Below are 25,296 nucleotides of genomic sequence, written 5' to 3' on the forward strand. Positions count from 1 at the left end.
TTCATTCAAGTCTTTCAAGTTACCCCAGATGGGCCTTCCCAGACTCTCCTCTATTTAATCTGCAGCCCCACCCCCACCAGGCTACCCAGAAGTCCTTCACGCCTTTCCTGCTTTATTTCACCCCGTAGCACTTCCATGAGGTTCCTATCTGCAATTACTTGTTGATTTTGTCTGTTGTCTGTCTTGCCCCTCTCAAATCTGAGCAGGCATGTTCTATTTTGTTCACTGCCATATGCTTAGAGTCTAGAACAAGGCCTGGCACATAGTAGGCATTCAAAACATATTTGAAGAATAAATGAATAAATATTCAGTTGGTCTAAACCCCAAAAAGCAATTAGTACCAGACATGTAGACTTAATCATATAGGACAAGAATACAAAGAGTGGTGGTACCAGAGAAGGGTGCAAGGGGACCTCTAAGCTCCTTCCAGTGCTGAGATTTTGACCTAAGTATTAGATACATATACGTGAAAACCATGTTTTATGGACAAAGGTGTTTGAGAAATGCTATGTGAACCCACCTTCTTGGATATTCACAATGAAGATCAATACTTTGAAGGATCCGAAAAATCTCACATGTGATAGTCAGGGTTCTTCAGAGAAACAAAACCCTGACTAGTGTAGATTTTGGTACCCAGAGTGGTTCAAGAGGAATAGAATCTTATGGATGGGTTTTCTGTATTGGTCTAGACTGTCTGGGATTGGCTGTCTAGTTTGATTAGATTTAAAGATACTAATTATTTTCATTAATAAAGGGAGCACTGATGAGTCCAAGTGGTGTGATATGGCAATGAAAGTGAAAGTGAAGTTGCTCAGTCGTGTCCGACTCTTTGCGACCCGTGGACTGTAGCCCACCAGGCTCCTCTGTCCATGGAATTCTCCAGGCAAGAATACTGGAGTGGGTTGCCATTTCCTTCTCCAATAGTTCTATGATACGGCAATAGTTCTATGCAAAATATCAATATCGGATGCTCCTAACCAAATACCTTTAAGAGACAAGTTTCTGGGTGCCCACATATATAATCCCTTCAGTTTTTTTTTTTTTTTTTTAACTAACAAGTATAATGAGACCCCACTCCAGTACTCTTGCTTGGAAAATCCCATGGACAGAGGAGCCTGTTAGGCTGCAATCCATGGGGTCGCTAAGAGTCGGACACGACTGAGCGACTTCACTTTGACTTTTCACTTTCATGCATTGGAGAAGGAACGCATGAATCCAGTGTTCTTGCCTGGAGAATCCCAGGGACGGGGGAGCCTGGCGGGCTGCCGTCTATGGGGTCGCACAGAGTCGGACACGACTGAAGTGACTTAGCATAGCATAGTATAATGAGATTGGCTGTTTACTCCTAATGTTGCTGGACAAAGTGGGAAAAGAAAAGAATGACCTAAAGGATTCGAATTTCCAGCTCAAGTTCTGTATAAATGACCTGAAAGCTTCTATGTCTGCCCTGAAAAAGACTCATTTCCTGTAGCTGCAAAGCTGAGATTCCTGAAAACCAAGCCCAGAATCTCATCCTGCTAGTGGCTGAATTACAAAACAATTGAATTCCCAACACTGGAGAATATCTTCTTCTAAAGTGAGGGCATTGATTGGGAAGGAATGGGATCCTGAAAATTGGAATGGAGACATTTGGGAAGCCTCTGATAAGCTGGGGCCATTGAACTCATTCTGATGCATCTTCTTTGCCACTAGACGCAGTTTCTCTCCCTAGCAAAATACCATAGACTGAGTGTCTTAAATATCATAAATCTATTTCCTCACAGTTCTAGAGGTTAGTCCAGGGTCAAGATATCAACATGATTTATTCTGAGTCCTCTCCCCTTAGCCTTCAGATGGCCACCTTCTTGCTGTGTCCTCACACGGCCTTTTCTCTGTGCTCACGTAAAGCTCATGTCTCCTTGTGTGTCCAAACATCCTTTTTTCTTTTTTTTAGTAGAATATTTTTTATTCAGAAAAAAAAAAAACAAACAAATTTTCCAACCACACACAGGAGGGTTTTGGGTTGGGGGCAGGGGGTGTCTGTCCATCCAGCCCGGGCCCCCAGCCCATGTGGTTTTGGCGGCAATAAGGGGTGTGGGGTAATGGCCCAAAAAATAAAAATGGTGTATGTATGTGTCCTCTTTTTATAAAAACACAAGTCAGATTGGATTAAAGCCCACCATAACGGCTTCATTTTAACCTAATCACTTCTTTAAAAGTCCTATCTGGCAATACAGTCATACTCAGAGGTACTAGGGAATTACAAATTCAATATATGAATGTGAAAGTGAAAAGTGTTAGTCTCTCAGTCTTTGTGACCACATGGACTGTAGCCTGCTAGGCTCCTCTGTCCATGGAATTCTCCAGGCAAGTATACTGGAGTTGTTAGCCATTCCCTTCTCCAGGGGATCTTCCTGACCCGGGGAATGAACTCAGGTCTCCTGCATTGCTGGCAGATTCTTTACTGTCTGAGCCACCAGGGAAGCCCAATATATAAATGGGGGGCACGATTTAGCCCATAACATTGCACTTTTAAAAGTTTAATTTCACTAAAACTCTGTGTTTCACAAGCACATTTGATTATAGCACCTTTAATTCACACTTAATTACATACAAGAATAATGCTCCTTTGTAGATTTTTATAGCAATATCAATAATTTTATACAATATATAAAACATAAGACAAAAAATAGAGAATTTATATTATATGTAATATATTTAATATTTATATAGCAATATAAAAATAAGAATATTCTTAATAATAAAACTTTATTGACAAACCACTTTTATCCATGTGATTTGATTCCTACCTTCTATGAGGTATACAGGGCAGATATTGTTATCCCTACTTAATGAAACAGATTAAATGAAACTCAGAATGGCTAATACTCACCTAGGTCATAGAGGTAGTAAATGGCTTCTCATATTATTGACTTCTTCCTTGTGATACAACTTTCCAATACTACATAACACCCACCCTCTTTTAACAATATAACATGGTTCTCACTTCAGATCAAGACATATTTGAACAGGGATTTTAGCACTGGAATCAGTCACCCTGGTTGCAAATCTGCCTTCGTGCTTACTGACTATGTCTTCTTGGAAAAGTAATTTAACACCTCTGTGTCTCAGGTATGACATAGACAACAGTATTTATCTAAGGGGGAGGGTCTTAAGAGGATGAAATGAGTTAATTCATGAAAAGTACTTTGAACATTACCTAGCACATACTAAATGCTCAATAAATATTACCTATTACTATAGACACTGAAAAAGACCCTGTTGCTAGGAGAAATTGAAGGCAAAAGGAAAAGGGGGCTACAGACGATGAGATGGTTAGATTGCATCACTGACTCAATGGACATGAATTTGAGCAAACTCGAGACAGTGAAGGACAGGGAAGCCTGAGTGCTGCAGGCCATGGGGTCACAAAGAGTCAGCCATGGCTTAATGACTGAACACAACACATTACTGTGGAAATGTAAGTGATTGGTTTTAATAGAAAAATACCATCCCATAACATGGATATAATATAATGGATTCAGCCATTTCCCAACTGAGTCCAGTTTTTGCCATCTGTTTCCCTTCTCAAAATCAAACAAAGAATGAACAACACTTGGAGCTTAAAAGAATCCCAAGTGCCATGATGGCACAGATGCCTGGAATGAAGAATTCCTAAACACCTCCTGGGCCTGAGCAAGCTCCAGCAGTGAGCGTGGTGGCCTGATGGTCCTTCTGAGGTCAGCAGACTTGGTGTGGAAGTCTCCTAAGAACAGGCCATCTCGTGGGACTTTGAGTATTTCCTGCCTGTGATCAGCAACATCTCCTCTTGCAGTATTTTGGCAGGTTTGTCCTTGTTCCCGGCCAGAATCAGGAAGTTCAGAAGCACATGAAAACAAACAATACATTGAAACGCTTCTCTCAAATTATTCAAAGTTCAAGAAAACAAGAAATTATTCAGCAATATTGGGACATGGTATTTTATCTTATTAATTACATTTCTTCTCATTAACATGCCCATCCTTTTCTTTCCAATGAATACTTTTCTTGGCATTTATTTCCATGAGACTTTTTTTTTCTCAAAGTGTATTTAGGTATGAGAAGTGATAGGGTATCACTATATTTTGCAAAAATTTGCAGCTATTTTGTCCTCTGTGCAATTTTCAAATTATATTTTGATATTAATATCAATCTTAAGAATTACCACTGTTCTTAAGTTCAGCATGATTTTTTCTTTAAAATCTCTTCCCTTCATTTCAATGATCATAACTGTATCAACTGCAAGCCAACTCTATAAAGTGCAAGTTTTCAAAATTTTACTTATCATTTAAGATCATCTAAATATTGGCTTCTTAATAAAACCGTCTCAGTTTCCCAACTCCAGGTGATGTCCAAAGGACTCTGCTGCTATTTCACACTACTGTCACTCAGTCACCAATGGACTTTTTTCAACTATCATTTCACTTACGCTTTCAGCAAGATCTCTCTGAAAACCATTGCCTCTCTCTTGAATTGCTCTCTTCCAAGACAAAATGAACTTCTGGATTTCTTCCCACCTTTATGGCTATCTCTTCTCCTTTATAGACTCCTCCTCCAGCAAGATATTAAATGTTAGCGTTGCTTAAACCTGCATGCCAAGCCTTATTCACTTATCACTTCATTTCCTAGACATGTGTATACATGCCCATAGTTTTATTTGATTTATAAATTTATATCTCCATCCCAGACATTCCCTATGGGTCTAGACCCATACTGCCTACTTGATATTTTTCCTTTGAAATCCCAGTAATACTTAGAGTAGCCAAAGTTGATCACATGAACTTCTCCCAAATCTGGTCCTTTTAAAATTCCCTTTTTCTATGGCTAGCACAATCAATCATCCAGTTAGGAAAGCCAGAAATCTATGAACTATCTATAATACTTCCCTCTCCTTCAGACCTGCCAGGCAATTCCCCAGGCAACTCTCCCTACTACCCATCTCTAAAGTCTATTCACATCTCTTCTAGGACCACTACTGTACTCCAAGTCACCATTTTTCTCACCTGAACTACTACAATGATCTCCTAACTAGTTGTTCGTGCCCCTTTCAATCCTTCTCTGTTATTCACCCAAAATTGTTTTTTTCAACATGAAAATCTGATTATATCATCTTCCCCTTAAAATCATCCCATCGCTTTCTAATTCTCTTGGAATAAGGTTAAATTCCTCAACCTGCCCTGCAAAGCCCTGACACCTCTCCAACTTCATTTTGCCTATGACCCGCCATATCCACTTGGTTATTTCTGGAATATGCTAGGCCTTGTTACAGGAGCTCAGATATGCCATCCTCCTGCAATAAACTTATAGACTCGCAGGCCTGTCTGCCTGGATTGCTGCAGTCAGGGCAATCATGTAATGTGTCAGCTAATCAGGATACTTTTGAATGTGAAAGGGGCAATATTATTAAATACAGCAGGCAAGACCAGAGGCCTAAATCAAGATTCTCCAGGGCAAATCAGGACATGTGTTCACCTTAAATTAACTACTGTTAATTCTTCAGATCTCCAATCAAATGTCACCTCCTCAAGGAGACTCACAGCAACCTCCCTAACAAAGGGAAGTTCATTACTCTTAACATCAGTATATCTCTTCTTTGTTCCACTACCCAAAGTTGCAACTTTATATCTATGTGTAATTGTTCTGTAGTGTTCCCTCTAATAGATTACAAACTTCATGAGGCCAAGATTCTTCCCAAGGTTCTTCACCATTGTATTTCCTGCCAAAAATATCATGTCTTATAAATATCATTTATCAAATGAAGGACATGAATGACTCCTCTTTGAGAATTTCCTTTTTCTGTGATAGAACCAACCATCCAGTCACGCAAGACAGAAATCCACAAATCATCTCTGATACCTTCCTGTCCCTCAGCCCCAGGATTCAGTCCCTCCCTGTGTCCATTTTCTTTGTGGCCTCCTCTCTCTCCTCCTCCTCTTCTTCCTTTTCCCCAGCCTCTCCTGCTGTAATTTTTTTTTCCAGAAAGCTAACACACATTAGATATGAAGGACATCGCCTGCTATTGATAGGAGGTTTCTGAAAATAACTCTGCTAATTTAAATTATTTGCCTGTACCCACAGAAATTTGCTTAGTGAAGACCTGGTATGAAAGTCTAAATCACAGCTTCAATCACTGTTCTAAAATATGAAGTTCTTTTAAATGTAAAATTATATTAAATTTTCAAATTGGACATCAAATAATTCTCTTTCAATTCTACTAACTGACACATTTTTACAGGATTACTATGAAGTCATTTTAGACCCAGAAATATCCAAGTTATTTGTCCATATAAAATCATAAAACCTCATGACACTTCTGAGAGTGGGATCCAAACCCAAATAGCCCAGTCTCGCTAAAAGTTAGAGTCCTTCTGGCTTATATATTTACTCATTTCTATTGATCTCTTCTAATAGACTATTAATTATCTGAAAGCCAACATAACATTTTCTCTACCTTTATTTTTCCTTTTCCCTATCTATTCTCCAACACTCTGTATAATGTTTTGCATACATATCTATTGAAATGAACTGAATTAATCTAAGGTCTTCTCAGAGCCTACCCTAGAATTGGCCCCTTTGTTGAAACACTTACCCAAAAGTTCTACCACCCTACAAGATACCTGGCTCTCCAGCGGAATCTAGACTCCATGTGGTCTAACCTGCATCACTGGGGACTTGTGGCATCTCATGTTAAAATCTGAGGCTCCACTGTTTGTCCTGGGCTTGCAGTACTGGCACGAAGCACCAGGATTCAGCTTTCCCCAGGACATAGCCTTGGTATTGACTTCCATTAACCCTGACCTGCCCAGCAGAAGAGGAGAAACACACCTGGAAAGATCAAGGAAGCCATGAATAACGTCATCAATGAACAGACTGGTCATTGTTGTGGAGGTTGGAGACACTGCCACTGCGCAGTGGTGGGTTAAAGAGCAAGGACTTCCAAGACCAAGTGGCCTCTGATCCCAATTCAGTTGACTTACAAACTCTATATTCCTTGGCACAATGGGGATGTTACACACACCTGCCTCAGGTGGATGGTTATGAGGACTAAACTAGTTCATATATGTACAGTCCTTAAAAGAGTTCCTGACTTTAAAATTCTCCTAAATAATACCTACTAATATGGGGGATGGAGAAGGCAATGGCACCCCACTCCAGTACTCTTGCCTGGAAAATCCCATGGATGGAGGAGCCTGGTAGGCTGCAGTCCATGGGGTCTCGAAGAGTCGGACACGATTGAGCGACTTCACTTTGACTTTTCACTTTCCTGCATTGGAGAAGGAAATGGCAACCCACTCCAGTGTTCTTGCCTGGAGAATCCCAGGGATGGGGAAGCCTGGTGGCTGCGGTCTATGGGGTCACACAGAGTTGGACACGACTGAAGTGACTTAGCAGCAGCAGCAGCAACATTATGGGGGAGGACACAGGAATCTCAGAACAGTAACAAAATGATGATAATAGTTACTGGGGTTCTTTGAGGGCCTATAATGTATCAGGCATTGTGAGTGTATGTTATACATTTATTGAAAAACAAAATTTACTTTGGTGACATTCTGAAGATAAAGAGCATTATCCCAGAAATAAGTGAATAATGTGCAAGCTTACACTGGTGTTTTCATTACTTAAGGCAGATCCAGATCATGTATTCCCTAAAATGACTCCTCAGATTATTCCCCTTCTTCTCAATCTTTGAGAGAATATATGTTTTTTGTGTTCTTTTCAGGCTTTTTTTTAGCAGCTTCTTGGAATTCTCTTAAGGCATTCCTGCTGCTTCTTGTTCAATATCCCTTTTTATTAGTCTCCTGTATTCCTAGAAATTGTAATTTTTCCCCTTGTTTTCCCTCTGTAAAACCATGAATCTGAAAAATATCTAGTCTGAGTTAAAACATACCATACCCATGCTAGAACGTAAAAGCACTGCTATTTATATATTCATTTTCACACCATTTAAGTCCCAAAATATTCATTTGTTACAACATATTTAATAATTCTAAACTAAAGTTGCAGGGTAATACAGTTAGGCAATAGAATATTGACTCTAACTTGGTGAAATTCCCCTTTGTCTGATTTTGACGTGAAGTTCAAGGTTTTTTAGAAGAGAAGAGAGAAAGAACTTTTTTTCACATGCAAAGAAAACTTTATATTGTTCCTTGTGCCAAAAGCGTGGTTTCAGGACAACTAACTCCTGGTCCCTCTCTTTCCTACACACAAAGCTCCCTCAGCAGTAGCCCAGAAGTGCACAATCACTGGACAGGTTCTGAGTAACAAACAGCCTCACTCAAGAAAGTAAAGCAGAAGATAAAACCTCTGGGAGGGAAGCTTGGGTCTCATCAGCCATCTTGGGTCTCCTGTGAGCTCACAGTCCTCAGAACAGTTCTCTCTGCCTGACTTATCTAAACTGGCTGTCTGTCGTATCCCATAAATCTGTGGAGTGATTAAATTGCACAACCTTTCTCCTCTGTTTGGCTAGATCAATGTCTTAGGAGAAATAATTCACTTTGCTAATTGAGAATAGTCATCTGAAATATTTGAAGCCACCAGGGCTGAGGCAGGGCAGCCTACTGAACCGCTTGTGTGAGATTTGTGGATCTGGGTTCTCTCTGCCTTTGTTTTGCAAGTGTGTGGCAGTGACATGAGTTAGAAATATCTAAGAAAGTTCAGAGGAATACCTTTCATGAGCGCATCTTCTCTCCTGCTGTGTTTGGGCTGCTCGAGAGCATCTTTCTGGCTCTACCGCCATCTCATCTTCCTCGTTCATTGTGATGCCCTATCAACATCTATCCTGGGTTCCTGCAGCTGGTCTCATAGTCTTTTTCATTCATCTTAGATGCACTAAGCACAGTAGCTCCTGCTCTGTCGCTCTCCTACCTGTTTTCCCCACCCTGAGGTGACCTTGACACCGAGACTGGGGCCGGAGTCTGGTTCTTGTCACGTGGCCCATGTTTCAGCCACTGTAAGTTGTCATCGCTGTCAGAGTCTCCGCCCTCTTTCCCAGTTACATAAGAGGCCACATAATGTCTGCTCCCTCCCAAGCTTTTATTAAACAGAGACAGCCTGAGAAGCCAAGTGGGCAAGAGGTCCATCCCGGAACCACGTCCCCTGGGAGGGTGAGTGGCTGTCTCAGCTCCCTGCCCATGTTGGCAGCTTTAAATACCCGAGGACGACATGTTATGTTTTCAGCCTGAAGGGGCAAAAGAGAAGCAGCCCTTTCAAAATAAGAATTCCCCTGCTGTTTGTTTCATTTTGGAACACAATAAGAACAGACCGAGGACACGACTCCGAGCTGTCAACGCTTCCTCCCCTGCTTCCACAGCACCTTTCATTTGCCAGAAGGAAAAAAAAAGTTGCTTCAGTTAAACAAGAGTCTCATGAATAGTTCAAATAATTGTTTAGCTTGGATATAAGGCCTTAGGTAAATAGATAATTGCTTGAGACTATGGGCCAGTAAAAGCAGCGTGGCAGGACACCATTCGACCTGTTCCTCAGACCAGTGGCCTCTGCTCCTCCAGGAACCATTGTTACTGAATCATTTCTCTCTTTGCAAGAACATATTGAAGCAATTTAATATCAGAAGGTGTTCCTGAAAGCAGGGAGAAGGAGCAAGACCTTTCTATATAAGAACTTATACTGAAAACATTCATTTTACCCCATTCAAGCTTTGCTTCAATAAAACTCTCAAGATACAGAATCTTTGGTTTGTATTTAACTTTTCATGTTGAAAAATTCCTGAAATGCATTGTTAGCCAACTTACAGTCATCCTGACTCTTGCCTCATTAATATTTTTAACAGGATTTTAGCCTTATTTTAAAGCAATGATCTACTATACCTAAAGGCCATTGTTAGGTTGATGAGTATCTGCTTCCCAAGCTGTAATTGTAGTTACAGCCAGAATAACCATTTAACAGAATCTTTCAAGTATGGGTTCTGTAGCTTGTTGCTGTTGCTGTTGATTTGTTTATTTGGGTATCTTTGCTATCAACATGTTTCACTGTTATTTGTCTCTTTTTCTCAAAAGTGGGATTGCATCATTAAAAAAATTATCTTAATTCAGGAAGAAAGAAAGAATGTGAAAGTGGCTCAGTTGTGTCTGACTCTTTGCGACCCCATGGACTATACAGTCCATGGAATTCTCCAGGCCAAAGAGCTTGAGTAAATTAGTTGCCAGGTCGTTTGAGTTCTGCTGAATAATATTTTTAATAATTGCCTTCCATTTCTTACTTAAAAATAATAGATGTCTTGTTGATCCAGAGCAGGATTTGGTTGTCTTAGTCATACAGTCCATTTCCACTGAAGTGCTATTTGAATAAACATCTATCTGATTGAATCTCGAATTCATCAAGGGGCTGGATTTCACTGGTATTTAGTTTCCAAGAAAAATGATGAATATATACTTGGTTTATGGGCAAAAACAATCAGAGCATACATTATGCAATAAAAAGTTAATGTTTAACTCTTTATCCAAGTTTTTTATCCTGATACTATAGAAGGATGGTTGGTGAAGAACATGGGGTTTGGAACCAGTTCTGAGTTTAACTCTCCACTCTCTAGCTCTGAGCACAGACAAAATATCAAATTTACATTGGCCTCAGTTTCCTCATTGGTGAATGGTATGCTGTTGCTGCTGCTGCTAAGTCGCGTCAGTCATATCCGACTCTGTGCGACCCCATAGACGGCAGCCCACCAAGTTCCCCCGTCCCTGGGATTCTCCAGGCAAGAACACTGGAGTGGGTTGCCATTTCCTTCTCCAGTGCATGAAAGTGAAAAGTGAAAGTGAAGTTGCTCAGTCATGTCCGACTCCTAGCGACCCCATGGACTGCAGCCTAACAGGCTCCTCCATCCATGGGATTTTCCAGGCAAGAGTACTGGAGTGGGTTGCCATAATGGTATAATAATAATATTACCTTCTTCGATGAGTTGTTGGGTAGGTGATATATGAGACAATGCATGTAAAATGCTCAGCAGAAGAATTCAATAGCGTTAACTGTTATCGTTATTCATTATTTTCAATAACGTTAACATGTTATTTTTCAGGCACTTGATAATTTCCTCACAACAATCCTGTGAGGTGTGGAAAAATGCTACATGATACAAATTTAAATATTAAAAAATTGGACCTCGAAGTGGTTATTGATTATCCCAAGGTCACCCAAGATGGTGAAATGCTAATCCTCTCAGTAACAGGAGTTTCCTGATCCTAGTTTGCTGCTGCTGCTAAGTCGTTCAGTCGTGTCCGACTCTGTGCGACCCCATAGACGGCAGCCCACCAGGCTACCCCATCCCTGGGATTCTCCAGGCAAGAACACTGGAGTGGGTTGCCATTTCCTTCTCCAATGCATGAAAGTGAAAAGTGAAAGTGAAGTCGCTCAGTTGTGTCCGACTCTTAGCGACCCCATGGACTGCAGCCCACCAGGCTCCTCCATCCATGGGATCCTAGTTTATCATCCCCTTTTTACACACTCTGCCACCTGGTGCCATCTCCTCACAGTTTCTCTAAACCTAAAGTCTTACAGAATAACGGGTCATCTGTGCCTTAGACTTTCAGATGGACAAATGGAATAAACTCTGGCAGAGGCTTTAAAACCCACATTGATATTAGAAATTTTCTGGGAAAATAATACCATCAGAACTACAAAAGCAGGAGGAACTCTTTGGTAAAACTGAGAAGAAAATACTAGTGAAGAAGTGAATTCCAATTGATGAGCCTGAAACCCATAGGAAAAGCCCAAAAGGATGACATAGTAGGTAAACAAATCCACAAGCCCAACCAGCTTTGCACCAAATGAAGACAGTCTCATCTCTGCATAGGTTTTCAAGTGTGTGTCTCTTACTATCACTTATAAAATATAAATTCATTTAAATGCAGTGCTGAATTTGTTGTATCATTTTAAAATGGGGGCTATGACTTTTTTAACTTTAGAAACCAGGTGTGTACACTTCATAGGGCTAAAAATCAACGGTATTGAGGAGAGATCTTTGCCTATGAAGCTGAACAACCTAGATTTAAGGACTAACCCTGCTAATTGTAAGCTTCAGTTCAGTTCAGTTCAGTCGCTCAGTCATGTCTGACTCTTTGCGACCCCATGAATCACAGCACGCCAGGCCTCCCTGTCCATCACCAACTCCCGGAGTTCACTCAGACTCACGTCCATCAAGTCAGTGACGCCATCCAGCCATCTCATCCTCTGTCGTCCCCTTCTCCTCCTGCCCCCAATCCCTCCCAGCATCAGAGTCTTTTCCAATGAGTCAACTCTTCGCATGAGGTGGCCAAAGTACTGGAGTTTCAGCTTTAGCATCATTCCCTCCAAAGAAATCCCAGGCCTGATCTCCTTCAGAATGGACTGGTTGGATCTCCTTGCAGTCCAAGGGACTCTCAAGAGTCTTCTCCAACACCACAGTTCAAAAGCATCAATTCTTTGGTGCTCAGCCTTCTTCACAGTACAACTCTCACATCCATACCTAATCACTGGAAAAACTAGACTAGGCTTGACTAGACGGACCTTTGTTGGCAAAGTAATGTCTCTGCTTTTCAATATGCTATCTAGGTTGGTCATAACTTTCCTTCCAAGGAGTAAGCATCTTTTAATTTCATGGCTGCAATCACCATCTGCAGTGATTTTGGAGCCCCAAAAAATAAAGTTTGACACTATTTCCACTGTTTCCCTATCTATTTCTCATGAAGTGATGGGACCGGATGCCATGATCTTAGTTTTCTGAATGTTGAGCTTTAAGCCAACTTTTTTTTTTTTTAATTTTATTTTATTTTTAAACTTTACATAATTGTATTAGTTTTGCCAAATATCAAAATGAATCCGCCACAGGTATACATGTGTTCCCCATCCTGAACCCTCCTCCCTCCTCCCTCCCCATACCATCCCTCTGGGTCGTCCCAGTGCACTAGCCCCAAGCATCCAGTATCGTGCATCGAACCTGGACTGGCATCTTGTTTCATACATGATATTTTACATGTTTCAATGCCATTCTCCCAAATCTTCCCACCCTCTCCCTCTCCCACAGAGTCCATAAGATTGTTCTATACATCAGTGTCTCTTTTGCTGTCTCGTACACAGGGTTATTGTTACCATCTTTCTAAATTCCATATATATGCATTATTATACTGTATTGGTGTTTTTCCTTCTGGCTTACTTCACTCTGTATAATAGGCTGCAGTTTCATCCACCTCATTAGAACTGATTCAAATGTTTTCTTTTTAATGGCTGAGTAATACTTCATTGTGTATATGTACCACAGCTTTCTTATCCATTCATCTGCTGATGGACATCTAGGTTGCTTCCATGTCCTGGCTATTATAAACAGTGCTGCGATGAACATTGGGGTACACGTGTCTCTTTCCCTTCTGGTTTCCTCAGTGTGTATGCCCAGCAGTGGGATTGCTGGATCATAAGGCAGTTCTATTTCCAGTTTTTTAAGGAATCTCCACACTGTTCTCCATAGTGGCTGTACTAGTTTGCATTCCCACCAACAGTGTAAGAGGGTTCCCTTTTCTCCACACCCTCTCCAGCATTTATTATTTGTAGACTTTTGGATCGCAGCCATTCTGACTGGTGTGAAATGGTACCTCATAGTGGTTTTGATTTGCATTTCTCTGATAATGAGTGATGTTGAGCATCTTTTCATGTGTTTGTTAGCCCTCTGTATGTCTTCTTTGGAGAAATGTCTATTTAGTTCTTTGGCCCATTTTTTGATTGGGTCATTTATTTTTCTGGAGTTGAGCTGTAGGAGTTGCTTGTATATTTTTGAGATTAGTTGTTTGTCAGTTGCTTCATTTGCTATTATTTTCTCCCATTCTGAAGGCTGTCTTTTCACCTTGCTAATAGTTTCCTTTGATGTGCAGAAGCTTTTAAGGTTAATTAGGTCTCATTTGTTTATTTTTGCTTTTATTTCCAATATTCTGGGAGGTGGGTCATAGAGGATCCTGCTGTGATGTATGTCAGAGAGTGTTTTGCCTATGTTCTCCTCTAGGAGTTTTATAGTTTCTGGTCTTACGTTGAGATCTTTAATCCATTTTGAGTTTATTTTTGTGTATGGTGTTAGAAAGTGTTCTAGTTTCATTCTTTTACAAGTGGTTGACCAGCTTTCCCAGCACCACTTGTTAAAGAGATTGTCTTTAATCCATTGTATATTCTTGCCTCCTTTGTCAAAGATAAGGTGTCCATATGTGCATGGATTTATCTCTGGGCTTTCTATTTTGTTCCATTGATCTGTATTTCTGTCTTTGTGCCAGTACCATACTGTCTTGATAACTGTTTTAAGCCAACTTTTTCACTCTCCACTTTCGCTTTCATCAAGAGGCTTTTTAGTTCCTCTTCACTTTCTGCCATAAGGGTGGTGTCATCTGCATATCTGAGGTTATTGGTATTTCTCCTGGCAATCTTGATTCCAGTTTGTGTTTCTTCCAGTCCAGCGTTTCTCATGATGTACTCTGCATAGAAGTTAAATAAGCAGGGTGACAATATACAGCCTTGACATATTCCTTTTCCTATTTGGAACCAGTCTGTTGTTCCATGTCCAGTTCTAACAGTTGCTTCCTGACCTGCATACACATTTCTCAAGAGGCAGGTCAGGTGGTCTGGTATTCCTATCTCTTGAAGAATTTTCCACAGTTTTTTGTGATCCACACAGTCAAAGGCTTTGGCATAGTCAATAAAGCACAAATAGATGTTTTTCTGGAACTCTCTTGCTTTTTCCATGATCCAGAGGATGTTGGCAATTTGATCTCTGGTTCCTCTGCCTTTTCTAAAACCAGCTTGAACATCAGGAAGTTCACGGTTCAAGTATTGCTTAAGCCTGGCTTGGAGAATTTTGAGCATTACTTTACTAGCATGTGAGATGAGTGCAATTGCGCGGTAGTTTGAGCATTCTTTGGCATTGCCTTTCTTTGGGATTGGAATGAAAACTGACCTTTTCCAGTCCTGTGGCAGCTGCTGAGTTTTCCAAATTTGCTGGCATATTGTAAGCTTCAAGCACCCATAAATTCAGGCACTCAAAGTCAATAGACAAATGGATAAAGAAGATACAGTATATATACACAGTGAAACATTACTTAGTCAATAAAAAGAATAAATTCTGCCACTGCAACAACAGGGATGGACCTAGAGAATATTGTGCTCAGTGAAATTAGTCAAACAGAAAACCACAAAAACACTTGATATTATTTATATGTGGAATCTAAAAATTAACAAATGAATATATATAGCAAAACAGAAAGACTCACAGATACAGAAAACAAATTAGTGGTTACCAGAGGGGAATAAGAAGAGGAGGGGGCAAGATATGGGTATGTGATTAAGAGAAACAAACTGCTATGTATAAAATAGAGAAGCAACAAGGATATATTTTATAGCACTGGGAATTATTGTCATCATCCTATAACAACATTTAAAAGAGTATAATCTATTAAAAACACTGAATCACTATACTATATACCTGAAACTAGTATGATATTGTAAAACAACTATACTTCAATAAAGAATAATGAAGTTTAAAAATAAATAAAGTCAGTCTACTGAATGCCTTTAAGGGGCCTGAGACCTGAGCTGGGACCAGTAGGGTGAAATAGCAGTCCCTTCACCCTCTTTTCTGAGCCTCTGTTTTCTCACCTATAAAGTAAGAGGAATAACAGTGGTTCTCCTTACAAGGCTATTGTGAAGATCCAAAGAGAGAAACAAGAAAATAAATGTACTATAATGTCTGTGAAAGTGTTTTGTAAACTCTTTAGAGAGTAATAAACATAAGATGTTAAAGACAACCCAAGAAGAGAAAAACTCTTCATGTTTTGCCAGTGGCTTTCCTATAACTAATGACCATCCACCCCAATGAACTTATGAAATGCCAGCATTCTCTTGTTTAATGCAAGATTATATTCATTATATTCATATTTTGAAATGTACTTTTCCATCCTTTCCCTCCTCCTCCCACTTTTCTGTATTCTGTAAATTGTAACATTCTTTAATATCAATATGGCATTACATCAGATTGTACAAACCATTAAGTAAAGCATCAATATAAAATTCATAAATCATAAGCCCATGTATATACAAGGCCCATCTGTGGGGAATATTTTAAACAGTCAGTCACATGAGTTATAACTGATGGAGATCTCACCCAGGCCCTGGTAAACTCCAGGAGTTAATGAGAGAAGACTGTTCCTCCTCTTCACTCATAGGTGGAGGCCCTAGTGCCACCTCATGTCTGGGAAAGAGTGGTTTATGGAAGTGGACCCATTACTCCTGGAACTGAAACCTTCCCCAGTTCAAGTCTTTCAGAAGTACATTGGGTCTCACGTATTTTTACCTCTCCTCTGATTTCATGTTATATGCACTAATTGGTGGATTTGGTCTTTATATCTAATCTAGTCAATAGAAGACATTCACTTAGAGTCTGCTAAATACTAGACAAGAGGAACTAAAAAGCCTCTTGATGAAGGTGAAAGAGGAGAGTGAAAAAGTTGGCTTATAACTTTATAAAATGAAGATCATGGCATCTGGTCTCATCACTTCATGGGAAATAGATGGGGAAACAGTGGAAACAGTATCAGACTTTATTTTGGGGGGCTCCAAAATCACTGCAGATGGTGACTGCAGCCATGAAATTAAAAGACGCTTACTCCTTGGAAGGAAAGTTATGACCAACCTAGATAGCATATTCAAAAGCAGAGACATTACTTTGCCAACAAAAGTCCGTCTAGTCAAGGCTATGGTTTTTCCAGTGATCAGGTATGGATGTGAGAGCTGGACTGTGAAGAAAGCTGAGTGCCAAAGAATTGATGCCTTTGAATTGTGGTGTTGGAAAAGACTCTTGAGAGTCCCTTGGACTGCAAGGAGATCCAACCAGTCCATTCTGAAGGAGATCAGCCCTGGGAGTTCTTTGGAGGGAATGATGCTAAAGCTGAAACTCCAGTACTTTGGCCACCTCACGTGAAGAGTTGACTCATTGGAAAAGACTCTGATGCTGGGAGGGATTGGGGGCAGGAGGAGAAGGGGACGACAGAGGATGAAATGGCTGGATGGCGTCACTGACTTGATGGACGTGAGTCTGAGTGAACTCCGGAAGTTGGTGATGGACAGAGAGGCCTGGCGTGGAGAAAGCGATGGCACCCCACTCCAGTACTCTTGCCTGGAAAATCCCATGGACGGAGGAGCCTGGTAGGCTGCAGTCCATGGGGTCGCGAAGAGTCGGACACGACTGAGCGACTTCACTTTGACTTTTCACTTTCCTGCATTGGAGAAGGAAATGGCAACCCACTCCAGTGTTCTTGCCTGGAGAATCCCAGGGATGGGGGAGCCTGGTGGGCTGCCGTCTATGGGGTTGCATAGAGTCGGACACGACTGAAGCAACTTAGCGGTAGCAGCAGTAGCAGGGAGGCCTGGCGTGCTGTGATTCATGGGGTCGAAAAGAGTTGGACACGACTGAGCGACTGAACTGAACTGAACTGAAATACCAGACAACACACAAAGCACTATGGAGAAATGCAGAACACAAAATATGATCCCAGCTTTGCAGGTGTGTAGAAGGAAGTAAAACCAGCATTTATTTGCAGGCAGCAAGTGTTATTTTAGATTCTCCAACCAATGGACTTTGAAGTGAGGCAACTGAGGCTCAGAGAAATAAATTTTCCAATATCACACAGGTAGCAAGTATCTGAGCTAAGTTTATCCAAGGTCTACCTTGTTCTAATGTTGCTGAAGCTGAAGCTCCAATACTTTGGCCACATGATATGAAGAGCTGACTCATTGGAAAAGACCCTGATTCTGGGAAAGATTGAAGGCAGGAGGAGAAGGGGACAGCAAAGGATGAGATGGTTAGATAGCAGCACTGACTCAATGGACATGAATTTGAGAAAGTCTGAGAGATAGTGAAGGACAGAGGAGCCTGGTGGGCTACAGTCCATGGAGTCACAAAGAGTCAGACATGACTTAGCAACTGAACAACAACAAATGAATAAGTACTGGAAACATTTAGCACCTGTAAAGGTGGCGCTAATGGTAAAGGACCTGTCTGCCAATGCAGGAGACATAAGAGACATGGGTTCGATCCCTGGATCGAGAAGATCCCCTGGAGGAGGGCAGGGAAGCCCATTCCAGTATTCCTGCATGGAGAATCGCATGGACAAAGAAGCTTGGCGAGTCGGACACTACTAAAGCGATTTAACACACACTAGCAACTTTACATATTGAGTGTCTAAAGTACTAGGACCTCGATGGGCCCTGGCAGATTCTAAGGCAGGTCAAATGATACAACCTGAGAAGCAAAGAAGGTGGATGCCAGTCAGAGAAAAAAAAATAAATAAATAAAAACCTCTGCTGGACCAAGAGAATCAGAACTGTGGGTAATTAAAACTTCTAATTAGAATAAAAGCTCTAATCCCAGCATACGATTTGTCCTCCAGATTAAGATGCTTCATCTTTATGGCAATAGGAAGAATAAAAAAACTATGGGAACTTTGTAAATTACCAAAATGTTCAGAGACCTATCTTCCAGACGATATAACGGCACGCTGCTTCACTGGTTAGAATATTGCCAAGTCCATTACGCTCAGCATTCGTTAAATATCCCTTTCCACATAGCGCTCTCTTAAACAAGGTGAATGGAATCATTTTTCTCCTGATATTTGGTGTTGGTTCCAGTGACATAAGTGGGTAAGAGGATTTACAGAGGAAAAGTGAATACACTTGGCAACGTTTTCAAACATTTGTTTGGATTTTGTTTTCTAGGAGATGTACGACTGAGGGGTCAGACGGGGGTTCCTGCTGAACGCCGCGGCTCCTACCCATTCATCGACTTCCGCCTCCTTAACAGTGAGTAATCAAGTGTACCTGGAAAGGAACAAACGTTTCCTTTAAAAAAAAAAAAAAAATGCTCACTTCCCTCTGAACTTCAAAACCCTCGGAGGTCTGCCTTCCTTCCTCTGTGTCTCCCCTCCCAATTGCAAATTAACCCTTGGTCTTTAGATTTCCTTCATAGTGAAGTCATTCCGCCCAGCCCTACCTCTCAGAGCTTGGGCGGCAGTGGGGTGTCCAATGAAGTCGTGTCAGCTTGAAAAACGTAAATCTTCAAAACAATGAAGCCCTATACAAGGAAACGATTCCGTTCACTATCCAGGACATTCTCTCCACCTTCAGCCAGGATGAGACCAGATGAGATTCTATTTTATTTTAAAAACTCCACAGGGAAACCTATTCTACCACTGCCCTTAGTAACCATCCATTATCTAATTTCCCTTCTTTATCTAATCTAAGTCTCTGAGGTCCCTTCTTGCAGTTCTACCAGTTCTTCTGGTAGAACTCTTCATCATGGCAAAGTCGTTTCAGTCTATACTTGCTGTTGCTTCCTCCATTATGACTACTTAAGAAGTTCATTTATTGCTACCTTTCCACTTTCTATTTTATTCCTCTTTTATAGATTTGCTCAACCTCTGGCTCATAATTCTCTTAATCTCAGGTTCCTCTGGAAACCCAAACCAGTAACAGTCACCACTCCAGGTTTCATGTCTTTTATTACAATCATCCTTCACTTTGGACTTGGGGGGTAGGGAATGAAGAGAAATGAATATATTTCACAACTTACTTCAAGGTTTTCAGTATTTGGTTCTCATATCTCTTCCCATCCATAAATTTCAAAGTGCTGGGTTGTACCCACAAAGTATTACTTTTCTTTGGCATAAACAAGCTTAACTCAAGATGTAATTTGATTTATCTTGACCCCTGAAAATTACTAGAAGAAACTGGAACTTGCTATTTCTGATCCTTAGATCCTCCCAAGATCAATGAAGGATGGACAGGAGTGTATTTCTCCTGGCTTGTTCACTTCCCATATCAGTGTGCAATATCTGTTTTTGCAGTTCTTTCAGAGACACAGAGATTTGGAGTAACTCTTTCCATACTACAGACAACCTCCCTCACCCATTCCCCCCAAATTGCATTTTAGAGGATAGAATCCAAGTCACTAGACTAATGCAATTTTGGTCACAGCCTCTGAAGAGCTCCAACAGTGTCTCTTGTTGTTGCTGTTGTTGTTTAGTCACTGTTGTGTTTGACTCTTTGAAACCCCATGGACTGTAGTCTCCAGGTTCCTCTGTTCATGGGATTTCCCAGCCAAGAATACTGGAGTGGGTTGCCATTTCCTCCTCCAAGGGATCTTCCTGACCCAGGGTTCAAACCCACATCTTCTGCTTTGGCAGGCAGATTCTTTACTGCTGAGCCACCAGGGAAGCCAACAGTGTCTCTTAACCCCTCCTTATAACCCTGAATGGGTTGTTCCAGCTACCCATGGAAGTTACCCCTTGAGACAGCCTCTAACCTGTATGGATTTCCAGGTCCCAGGCATATGGCTTCACCAAGGAGTATAGGGATGAGCAAGGGCCTAATTTACTGTCCCATGTAGACCAGGACCCTCAACAGCACCACATACTGAGGGTTAGAGGCAGAAAATAACCAAAAAACCTCTTTTCAATAGTAAATGAGATGTTATGTCATGGGTTCTAATATACAGGATGAACAAAATAGGAAAATAGGAGACATTTCCCCCTATAATTCCAAGGTTCCAAATGATAAACTCTTTTTTAAAATTTATTTATTCTAGTATTAATGAGCAACATCAACTGCTAATAATGGTTATCTTTGCAGGTGGAACTATGGAATATTTAACTGTCTACATCTTAGGCTTCTGTAACACTTAGATTTTTCAACACATTGTTTTACTTTTTTAAGCTGAAAAAATTGGAATGTAGAAAAAATTTCAACAGGAAGTCAATGTAGATAATATTTCATTGTTATATTATTCACAATATAATAGATCATCTGTAACCAGGTGCTTTCCTGTCTTCCCTCTGCTGTGGATCTACCAGGATCTTCCTGGCACCTAGACCCAACCTTAGCCTCCTTCCCCTGACCCAGGCTGCTCTCTGTCCTCCATCCCTATTTCACCTCGCCTGTTGTGCGTGACCTCCCACCCATTGAGTGGCAGTGTTGGCCATCCATCTTATAATTCCCTTTCTCGTCTGTTTGCACTTCACTCTGACAACTGTTTCACTCATTTCTTTTTATCAGTAACATATGCTAAGGCAATATTAATTTGCCTTTGCTGTACTTTGTTTTATAAGTTATCTCAATTTTTCTCCTAGATACAAAAAACCTCATCCCTACATAGACTCCAAGTTCCTAAATGATATTCTCTTGATAGTTGTTGACCTTTTAGTAGCTTCTGTTAACTTACTGAATAAAGGATCTCCTCAAAAAGATAATATTAAATAATTATAAATGTCAGTCATCCTCTTCATTTAACTGAGCAGCTCAGACAGAACTGAAGCCCTCTGAGACTTTTCCTTATTTGTGATACTACCCATTCCATTATCTAGAAGCAGTGACATTATTGTGGTCACTCTCCACAGTTTCCTTGGTCTACAACTAAAGCAGCTTGTCACTAAGTAGCAGCAGATGTGTGGCTATCTGTGTTATACAGAGTCACATAGGATATATATGTCATATCTCCTACTGTCTTATAGTATACAATCTACTTAATTCTCTTTGATCTCATCCTTGTCCATGTTGTGGTATGCCTGAGTTGTTAGTGTCTGCTTTCCACCTAAAGGGAAGCATTTTAAATATAACTTTATAAAAAATGTAAAATAAACCCCTAAGAATATTTTGGGACTTCCTCCAAAAACTTTTAGTTTTACCAGCTGATTCCAATTCTACACCATAAGTACCAAATTCAAGTGATTTTTTTTTTAATGTAATTTACCTTAATTTTGAGTCAAATTATCCAAGAATAGGCACAGACCCATTTTCCTCAAGTGCCTTCAGTTCTGTAAACTCTCCCAAGAATCTCATCTAGGACTTACCAAAAAAAAAAATACAGGTAAAACTATCACCATAACCTCTCTTCCCTGTGTCTGCATCCCTGCAACCTTCCTCCTATAAGACTTCTTGAGAACCACATGGCTGCCATTCCCTGTCCAGTGTGTCCTTGACAGCTTACCCTCTACCACCCACCTCAGCTATGCCTTGAATGGCTGAGACATGCACAAGCAAAAACATGCACTAAGTAGTAAGATCCATGTACTTCTCCCATTAGCCACAACCCCAACCTGTCACAATAGGACAGGAGACATCAGAACTCATATCTAAAATAACTGCCCTTCCATCAGAACACAGCTTCTAGGTATTAAAACAGAACTCAAACAGAGATGGGCAAACAATAGCTAATGCACCAAATCTGTGTCACTACCCTGCCTGTTTTGTCAACAAGATATTACTGGAATACAACCATGCCCATCCATTTATATGTTGTCTACAGCTGTTTTCACCCTACATGGCAGAGCAGTTGTAACAAAGACCATGACCCCTTACAGAAAAAAAAAGTTACCAACCTTTAAGTTAGATTTTTTAATTGAGGTAAAGGAGTTTATGATATCTCTATAGATAAATTCAATCCAGCCTATTTTCCTTTGTTAACAACATTTTTTTCTTTTCATTCCTTGGTGCCATGACTTTAAGAATGGACTCACATTAACCAAATTTACATGCAGTAGGAGGATAAGCCAAAGTGAAACTCTCTTGCTGATCCAGATTTTAAACTCCACAATTATAATTTCTAAATGCACAAATATTCTTCTTCAAGAGGTGCTCCTTTCCCCATATTCTTTGAGGGCAGAGTACTATGGTAATCATTTACCTGTCATCTATGTATAAGGTGACAATATATACCTGCTTTGCCTGCGATAACCCTAATTTGTACCTGTTGTCTAGGCATACTTATTAATAATGCTACCTTTCAAATACCATAATATCCATGCTTGGACAATAAATTACAATGCCCATGGATTATATGGTTTTTCCTAGAAAAAGAGAACTCCAAGCCAACACCCCTCCTATGTTGCCTGCAATCTGAGAGTAAAGATCAGAAAATCCTCCTCATAAGAAATTCACCCAGATCAATAGACATGTGAGATAAAATTACTTGTTAAAAGCCAATTTCATTTCCTGTTTATATTTTATACCATTTAGAAAAGAGGCATCTATATGAATTTCTCAAAGCTACTCTGGATCAGTAGCAGGAAACTGGTTTCAGCACCATTGTGTGGGAATCGGGAATCACAGACTTTAAAAGACTCCTCTTTACATCTAAGTATGGAGGGACAGAACGGAATGAGAAAAAAGGTGACAATAATTTTTATTCCACTTGAGGTTCTAAAACAGAGGACTGAAAGGAAGCAGAAGGGTAAGGAATGTAATTTCTCACATTATCCCCAGGCTGATTTCCGACATACTAATTTCATTTACTGACTTTGTTTGGGGGAAAACAAGAGAGGAGAAAATGTAGAGAAGAGTGTTCAGAGAGACAGGTGGCCACAGAGGTGAACGTCGCAGAAGCAATTACAGTTTTATGCAGAGCAGGTGGCTTCTGCGACCCCTGTTGCATCTCTGTCTCCTGGCTTAATATAATCAGGAGCCTGAATAGATAATAACTAGGTGGATATGTTCCCGTGGCAACCATTTCAGAGCAACACGATGTGATTTCCATGTGGGCTCAGCAAAGGAAGTGACATACCAAGCAAACATGCCCAGTGACTGTGGAGCTGGAGGGGAAGAAGGGGCATCAGCTGGAGGTTTTAGGACACTAGCTAACAGTTGCCACAGAGAACCTGGAGCTCCAGACCAGCCCTGGGGCTGTGCAGTAATAGGTTAATTGGCTAATTGGCTTTCCCTATTAGTTAGTTTGTTAATCTTGATATTTAAAGTTATATTCCTCTAGACCTGCCTCTCTACGCGGGGCAATTTTAGCTGTACAAGCATGAGGTAATTTTAGTAGAGCTACCAAGATATTTTCCTTTGATTATGATTTCCAAAATAGAATATTTGCAAACATATTTATATTAACCTTTATAAGTGACCCAGAGACCCAAATGCTTTATCAAAATCTTCCATCTAAACATATTACACCCTGCAGAAATATAAAATACATTTACATAAGGACTGTCAACCAAAAGCCACCTTGCATGTTACAAATCTGGTGCTAAATGATATCCCCATCTAAAAGATGGGGGGACAATTTGATTATAAATTCCATTTTCTAAGAGAGATTTCCTAGCAGATGGTGACAGCCTGTCAGTAAACTTCTGAAAGATAACTTTTTTCCCATGTTTGTTTTTTATTTTTTTTTAACTTGAATCTGCCTGCAATGCAGGAAAACTGGGTTCGATCCCTGGTTTGGGAAGATCCCCTGGAGGAGGACAGGGCAACCCACTCCAGTATTTCTCCCTGGAGAATCCCACGGACAGAGGAGCCTGGCTAGCCACAGACCATGGGGTCGCAAAGAGTGAGACACAACTTAGCGACTAAGCACAGCACAGCACACAGTTGATTTACAATGTGTTAGTTTCAGGTGTACAACACAGCAACTCAGCTATATATATTTTTTCCTTCAGCTTCTCTACCCTCAGAGCTTATTACAAAATACTGAGTATAGTTCCCTGTGCTATACAGAAGGTTCTTGTTGGAGATCTCTATATATGCATACCTGCTCAGTCGCGTCCAACTCTTTGTGACCCTATGCACTATAGCCTGCCAGTCTCCTCTGTCCATGGAATTTTCCAGGCAAGAATACTGGAGCGAGTTGCCATTTCCTCCCCCAGGGGATCTTCCAGACCCAAGGATGGAACCCACGTCTCTTATGTCTCCTGCATTGGTGTGCAGATTCTTTACCCATGAATCCCATGAACAGAGGAGCCTGGTAGGGTACAGTCCATGGGGTCACAAAGAGTCAGACACGACTAAGGGAATAAGCACGCTCGCACATAGTGATTTTAACCAACAATACTGTATTATATACTTCAAAATTGCCAAGAGACTAGGTCTGAACTCTTATCATCGCAAAAAAAGAAATGATGACTAGGGGAAGGAATAGAGGTGTTAGCTATCACTATGGTAGTAATCATACTGTAATATATAAAGGTATCAAATCAGCATGTTGTACACCTTAAACTCACACAATGCTCTATGCTGTTATGTCTCAATTTTCTAAAAATAAAAGAAAAATTTAAAAAACAAAAAATAGGAACTTCCCTGGCAGTCCAGTGGTTAAAACTCCATGCTTCCACTGCAAGGGGCACAGGTTCGATCCCTGGGCAGGGAACAGTCATTCCAAATGCCACATGGTAGCCAAAAAAATTAAAAACAGAAAATAAAATAGAAACATTCGTTTAAAAAGTGTTACTGTGATTTGAAAGAAGTCATGCTCAGAGCATGATACCCCACCAGTCC

General features: G+C 40.6%; 1 protein-coding gene across 3 annotated transcripts in view; it reads left to right on the forward strand.

The window, feature by feature from the left end:
* The window catches only part of PDE7B (phosphodiesterase 7B), a 352,307-nt gene that overhangs the window by 238,691 nt on the left and 88,320 nt on the right, over positions 1 to 25,296 (forward strand). For all 3 annotated transcript variants that reach the window (XM_086317988.1, XM_086317989.1, XM_086317987.1), the window contains one exon: positions 18,748 to 18,831. In XM_086317988.1, coding sequence (XP_086174114.1) covers positions 18,748 to 18,831 — 84 coding nt within the window. The remainder of the gene's footprint in view (positions 1 to 18,747; positions 18,832 to 25,296) is intronic.

This window comes from Bos grunniens, chromosome 9, assembly GCF_055505025.1.
Source record: "Bos grunniens cultivar Pamir isolate PY7600 chromosome 9, Bosgru_T2T1.0, whole genome shotgun sequence".
NCBI lineage: Eukaryota > Metazoa > Chordata > Mammalia > Artiodactyla > Bovidae > Bos > Bos grunniens.